Source organism: Chiroxiphia lanceolata, chromosome 13 (assembly GCF_009829145.1).
Source record: "Chiroxiphia lanceolata isolate bChiLan1 chromosome 13, bChiLan1.pri, whole genome shotgun sequence".
NCBI lineage: Eukaryota > Metazoa > Chordata > Aves > Passeriformes > Pipridae > Chiroxiphia > Chiroxiphia lanceolata.
Genome location: NC_045649.1, coordinates 10,795,615 through 10,802,747, shown reverse-complemented (window position 1 = coordinate 10,802,747; position 7,133 = coordinate 10,795,615). Strand labels below are relative to the sequence as shown.

The 7,133-nt window shown below is 40.8% G+C and overlaps 1 protein-coding gene across 1 annotated transcript; it reads right to left on the bottom strand.

Annotated features, from left to right (window-relative positions):
* Nucleotides 1–16: 16 nt before the first annotated feature.
* On the bottom strand, nt 17–6,755 carry CNEP1R1 (CTD nuclear envelope phosphatase 1 regulatory subunit 1). Its single transcript, XM_032700985.1, has 6 exons — nt 6,657–6,755; nt 4,467–4,538; nt 2,228–2,301; nt 1,780–1,889; nt 1,587–1,641; nt 17–1,305 (listed from the first exon to the last, which is right to left on the bottom strand). Exons 1-6 carry the CDS (start codon nt 6,679–6,681, stop codon nt 1,264–1,266), a joined length of 378 nt encoding a protein of 125 aa, XP_032556876.1. The 5' UTR covers nt 6,682–6,755; the 3' UTR covers nt 17–1,263.
* Nucleotides 6,756–7,133: the final 378 nt, after the last annotated feature.

Here is a 7,133-nt window from a genome sequence, read left to right as displayed (position 1 = left end):
ACAAAAGAAGATAACGTTTTGTTTATACAAAGGATTTATTTTATACACATTTACCTACAAAATATACAGCAGTTAAAAATAATGCGTGGGCAGAACAGTTACTGGAAAAAAAATCCAGAAGACAATTCTTAATGTCTTAACTGACAAAGTTACATCAATAGGCTGCCTTTAAAAGCCAGTCTACCCTGTAGTAGGAGTTACTGAAGTTGCAAGAGCTTTGCAGTTAGAGTCAATTTAAAGAGTTCAAAACAATTAAAAAGGCACCTTGAACAACTTAAATTTAAAACTTTATAGTTTTAGCTATTCAAAAGTTACACTTTAAGTATATTTCATCCACACCTCGTTGTTAACACTCTGAATAACGATTTTTGTTATTTTCTTGTGGCACTCTTTATTTTTTCTTTACCAAATCTGAAGTTACACATTTGCAATACTCTTTTCATGTTCTGACTATCACAGCATAAAAATCCCCTCAGAATGTTCGGGTGGACTTTAGATACAGTACAACCTTGCAATCAGGAAGATACAAGCATGTTTAAGACAACTTTTAAAATATTAAAATCTTAAAATAGCAGTGTTTTGAACCAGATCAAACAAGGAACTATGTATGACCACAAGGAAAGTGGCTGGTGCACTATATACACAACTCGACAAATGTGATCCTTGATATATTTGTGAAGTTCTTAAACAGTAAGACCAGTTTTCTCCAGCACAGACAGACCGTCTTCCTGCGAGCCTTTTAACCAGTTCCAAAGAGAGTGACCAGGAGACAAGGACAGCTGTAATGAGGAAGTGTGCTAATAAAACATCAGGAGACTGGGAAGTGTTCCTCTCAATACGGTTCACGGGAACAAAGGAATCCATAAAGCAAATATTACTTCTTTTCCTGAACATTGGCATTGATGTGCTATTTACAATAGCTTACAAAGACATGTAACACAAATGAGGTTTCATTTTCAAGTTCAACTCCATTGCCGATTAACATACTTCACTTGTATGTTCTGTTCTAGCTGAAGTAAAAAAGTGAGACTAATACTGAAAAAGAGGTAATCAGAAGTAGCAAAAGCACTGATAATGTGATAACAAAGAATTTGGATAAATATTCAAGAAAGGAATATTGCACACTTTCACTGTCAACTGTGTTAAGACTTTCACTCCCAGGCAGTGACAACCAGTCCCGTTTGTTTTTTTGCTGTCATACTACCTTAATAAAGGTCATTTTTGGTTTCCATGGCAGTGGAAAAAACTGAAGGAAGACAGCCCTTATTGAACGTGAGGCCTAGGTTTCAGTATTAATTTTCCAGTCTGCAAGAGAGACAAAAAAAAAAACAAAAACAAAAACACACAAGTTTAAACCCTGAAAGTTGAGCCCAACAATTGCATTTCAAGTTCAATATTACAGGCTGAGTTTAAAACAACACAGAGAACAATACTGAATATTTCACATTCCAGTGTTACAGGTGCACAGAATTTGTTGAGGCGTATACAAATGCTGTTCAGAAAAAAACCCATGTGTCTTTTTTGAACTGTTTGCCTTTTTTTTTTTTATACAAACAAGGTTTAGGCAATGAACCACCAACACTTACATCATCACAGGACATATTATATTCTGCCAAAACAGTTCGACATCGGGCTGCTATACTGAGTGGATTGTGTCAAGGAAAGCAGCTAACACTTGTACACAGAGTAAGTAAAAACTGAAACAGCAGCATTAGCACAGACTTCAAGAACAGCAGTAACTACAACACTTGTAACTTGACAAACACAATTAAAGGATACATTGATGGTGCCACCACTCTTTTATGTATTCCAGCAAAGAACAAGCCTATTAGAGTAATACAGCTAATTGTGAAAAACGGGTGATTCCAAAGTGATGTGAAAAACGACACCTAGGAAAGAAATGAGATTAGTCTCACTATATACTTTCTAAAACATATAGAAAGTTGCTGCCTAGTTCGCTTAACTAAAAATGAAACGCTGCTCCAAGCCCTCTCGAAGTAGTTGTGAACAATTCTTCCTATCAGCACTCAAGGTGTACCATTTTCGTAGGCAATGCCCCAGGACATATTCCACAACAATGCCAGACAGTTTGAGAGCTTTACTAAAAACTATCTTCCAGTTTCACATAAGAACCAGCCTTTCAGTTAGCCTTCCAGTTTTCAATATACCACTTGACTGCAGCACCAAGCTATGAAACAGAAAACATTCAGCATCAGCCTGATCTTACCTTCTGTGTCTCCGGGTCTATTAACCAGTTCCAAGCCCCAGTTGCTGTGCAAACTGATACCACTATCAGAATCACTGATGAAGAAAAGAACAAGAGTCATAAACAGTATACCTCACTCATATTTAAAAGCATTTATTTTTCAGCAGCAACTTTTAAGCTTGTATTTCTTTTCCTACTTCTGCATGAGAAAAAGCTTCTAATTGGAGGCAGAAATGAAAATAGGTGAAAAAACTACCAGGAAGTGAAACTGTAAAGATTCTGTACAAGTTGGTACCAAAATCTAAATTGTCAAGCAGAAATATCCCAATCCTTTGAAGAAACCAAAGTTTCTAAAAAAACGTGGATATTAAAAGCATGAGTTGGTAAGTAAAGTAAGATTTGTACCAAATGTTCACTTTGCTATTTGAGCTAGGGCACTTTGGGCAACAGGAATGCAGAACCATCAAACTGCAGAGCAGAGCTAAAGTTTCTCTCCCCCAAGCTCATCTGCATAAGGAAAGCCTGAGGCAGTTTCAGTGGCACAAGTTGTGTTCCGCTCCCCATCCCAATCGACACAATTACAAGCAAGGAAGAGGCAAAAAAAAAATAAATAGGAGTCAGGAAGCATGTTAACATTAGCACATGAATATTAGCAAAAACCTCTACATATCCAGAATGGCTTAGGAAAAATAATCAATTCACTGTAAATGATACAGATACATATCAGAGTAACACAGCATCCTGGACTGATTCTGAGAGACTACAAAGGGTTGGGGAACTGGGGTTGATGGAAAAAGAAAACAGAACAAATATAAATGTAGAGAAACCTCGTGTTATATTGCACATCCATAAAGCCTTGCAGCTTTCATCACAGTTCTGAGTGTTTTCTGTGGAGCCTGAAGCTCTGGATGCAAATAAAGTTTTTACTGGAAAGGAAGTGGGCAGGGCAGGGCAAAAAACAAAAGCCAACAAATCAAACCACATCAAAAACAAAGGAAGAAAAGGCCCAGAATTACCAGCCTTTAGGATCATAGGAAAGAACCTGGAAACAAAACCCAAATATTCACTAAATACTACTTTAAGGTTTGCAAGACTGCTATAATTTGCTATTGAGTTGCATATTCCTTACAAATATTACAAATTTTAAAAAAATAGGAACTCTGACAAGTTTTCAAAAGAAAGTTGAAAAAGATCTATCAAAAGCACAAAGCTTCTCTACAAAACACATTTTTTCAGAATAACAGGAAGAAAAGTAAACATTGAGTTAAATACCCTGTTACAATTAAAGTAGAAAGTTCCCCTTTTATTGGAACTGCAAAACTAAGAAAATGAGTAGTTTGGGAAAAAAACACAAATTACAATTGAATACAATACTAGTTATGCAAACCTCATTTAAATATGCCTAGAAGTTTTCAGTATTTTTTTTAATTATATCTGACAGTAAATAACAATTCTGGAAGCCAAATGCATTCCTACAGTAGGTATGCACAAGTCTGGCAGATGTACATATAAATATCTTCCTGCCTCCTGATTGCTCTGAAACAAGGGAGCTTGAGGTGGTGGTAGTGGTGTTTGGTTTTGCTTTCTAAGTAGTCATTCCTTCATTCAAAATTGACCTCTCAGGAGAAAAGATGCTATTTTATATGTGCTAAAAAACATCAGTATTCTTTGAGTAGGGAAACTTCAGCAGAATCTCACAACAAAAAAAAGTTGGCTGTTTCCACCACAGACTACTGATTCAGAAGTTGGCAGCATATCTGTGGTATCTTTTGACCTTCCTCCTCCTTCAAACTTCCCTGTCAGAACAGAGCTGAAGACATGCTGCCTTTATGGCACACTGCTGTAACTTTTTCACCTTCAGTTTTATAGGGACTATCTCACTTACATAAACCACATTTAGTTTATGTAACTATAGTGACTATCAGAGAAGTCTGAGTCTCAAAAAAAAAAAGCCCAAAACAACATAAAAACCAGAATAAAACAGAAAAATAACCCCATGACAACTTACTGTTCCAACTATTTTGAGAATAATTCAGCCTTAAACCAATTCAATCTGAGCCTCATTTTTCTAACTCTGGCTAAAGTATTAGTTTATTATCCTGTATTACTTCTTGTAGTCTATGCAATGTATGCCACGAATTTTAAAGAAAACTTAAATACAGATTTCTGTTTGGGCAAACTTAAATCAGAGATACACACTGGTAAATCTAAAAAGCTGAAAAGACAGAATCTTATTTATCCCTTGGAACATTAAACTTACTTCTCCAACGTCCTGTAGCTGGTTGCAAACATGCAATATATTCAGTAAGTCTTCTTTCAAAAGCTTTGAGATCTGGGGAGGATGTATATTAAGCATAATTAGATCTTCATCTATTTAGTCACATTGTAATGTAAAAGATGAAAGGAATTCACTTTTCCCCTGTGCATACCCACTTAAACAGGCAGAGAAAACCAATGCAATGATAATTTAGATGCAATAAAAGCCCAGGCAAAGTAGTTTTGCTCAACTTCAGGTAAAAAGTACAGTGACAGAGTTAAACTAAATGCAAGAAACATTCCCACTTACAAAAAAGAAAATCAATATAGATGGGAAATCAGACTATTTTAGACATTTTTAAAAACACTGAGAGTTAGATTCAAAGTAGCTTAAATTGCCTCTCAAAAAAAAAGTATCACATTTTGGACTATTAAGTACATCAGGAAACCATTATGTTCTATTATCTATGTAACAGCAGTTTTAAAAAAAGGTTAGCCATCTGCCAGCTGTTCAAGGGATTATTTGTAGTAGTATAGCTTTGATGACTTTGTTTTGTAGAAACTTTGAATGCCCTGATATACACATACACACATATGCAAAAAACCCCACAGCAAACACTAACCCCACGATCTCAGTTTAATTCACTTTTTCTTTAAACAGATCTTTCTTCTTACTGCCATTGTTCTCCTATAATCTTTTCACTGAAATTGCTCTTAAATGCATTTCAAGTTCATAATCCTAATTCGTTTTTAAAAAAATCTTGGCCTCCCAATGTGTGTCGAAAAGGAGCTGTTTCACCTCAAGCTCAGGTTAGATTTACGCTTCTGTTGAACAAGGTCAATATTTGACAACATTCCAGTCAAACCTAGAATTTTACCCAGAGTTAAGTTTTAATTAGCATCAACTTAACTTTCCGCTAAAGTCTCCATCAGCATCACTGTGGAACTTCAGCTTGCAACTACTGCTAAATTAGTTACCGTAATAAAGCAAACAGAGAATAAGACTGGAAGAAGAGTTGCTATTATGATCATTACTAATGCAGTTTTCTAAACCTGAATTTACTCCTAAGTGGTTTGCAGGTGAATTCATGGGTGAAGATCACAATATCTTGACTTCAGCCACAGAACAGCTGACTAGTCTTAATTACCACCAAGAGCCCGGTAGTTATGGCCTGTCCTCCACTTCCCTTCTGGGGAAGCTAAACCCCTGCCAGCAATTAAAGCTAATTAACTGTTCCCTGACTAGCACGAGCCCCTGCACCTAATCACTGAAGTGAAAGGGGGAACAGGAGGCAGCACATGAAAACCTGTTCTTAGAGTAGGAGAACCCTGCAGGCATAAAATCAGGCTACCGACAACAAAGCTCTCAAGGAAACACGTGCATATTGCAGATATCACTAAAACAAAATGTGAAAAAAACTCTTTCAGAAAACAGGAAATTAAAGTTTTAACTTATTTTTATTTATTATCTGTGAGTTGATCCCTTTGGCAGCTGTGACCAGCAGGGCTCACTTCTGGGATCCCTCAGCTTGTGCAGACATGGCAACAAAGCCCTGACAACGCCGGACTATCGGTTCCTGCCGACATGTCAGCCACAAAACACCTCCACTGAGGCGTTTCTAAAATCCGTCCCAGCCGTATTTCTGGACGCTAAAAACTCCTTTCAGGGTTTTGACATCCTGCAAGCTGCAACTTCAAAGCCCGTGTAACCGAGACCATCAATGTTCTCGGATAAGAAAGGGCTATTTTGACGTCGCGTTCTTCAAGCACAGCGTGGGACTCGGAGCTGTAAGAAACGCGCCTCACGCACAAACCCGTGGGTTTACCACAGCACAAGCGGATTTTAATAAGCCACAGCCGAGCAGCGGCAGGGAAAGAGAAGCAGGTCCCTCCTCCCCAGGGCCGGCAGGAGCCCCCCGGCACAGGCCTGCCCGCGGCCCCGCTCCGCGGGGAGCAGCACAGCCCGCCCCGAGCGCAGGATGCGGAGGAGCCCCGGGACCCCGCCCCAGCTCGCCTGTCTGGGCCGAGGAGCAGCGCCGGGAGCGCGGTGCAGAGGGAGCCGAGGCCTCCCGCGGCCGCTTCGCCCCGCTCCGCGGGGACGGCGCAGCGCGCCCGGGCAGCCCGGCCGTGGAGCCGGGAGCTCCCGGCGCGCCGGAGAAGCAGCTGCGGGGTCGCTCCGTGCGGCCGCACTCACCCTCTGCCTGGTCCAGGGAGTTCATGGCGGGCGGGCGGAGCGGCAGCACCGGGCGGAGCACCGAGCACCGGCCGAACGCCGCGCCCCGCCCGCCGGCCCGGCCCCGCAACAACGCCCCGCGCCACTCGCCCGCCGCGCCGCCCGCAGCAAGCGCGGCCCGCATTGGCTGCGCGCAGGAAAGGGGCGCGGCCCGGCCCGGCCCGCTGAGGGCGCACGGGCGGCTTTGTTGGGCTTCGTTTGTTAAACGGCGTCTCCGCCTTGTTTCTGTTTGTCACATCCCGACACTCTCAGGTCGGTTGAGAGGGCTGTTCCGCATATGTGACTTGGCGGAAATAAAAGCTACAAAAGAAGATACAATGCTCTTTTTGTTTGTTTGTTTGTTTGTTTGTTTCCATACAGCCCTGGGTCAGCCTCTACACTTGTTCATTCAGGGTTTTTTTCTACACACCTTCCCCTTACAGTCACCATCCAGCGCTC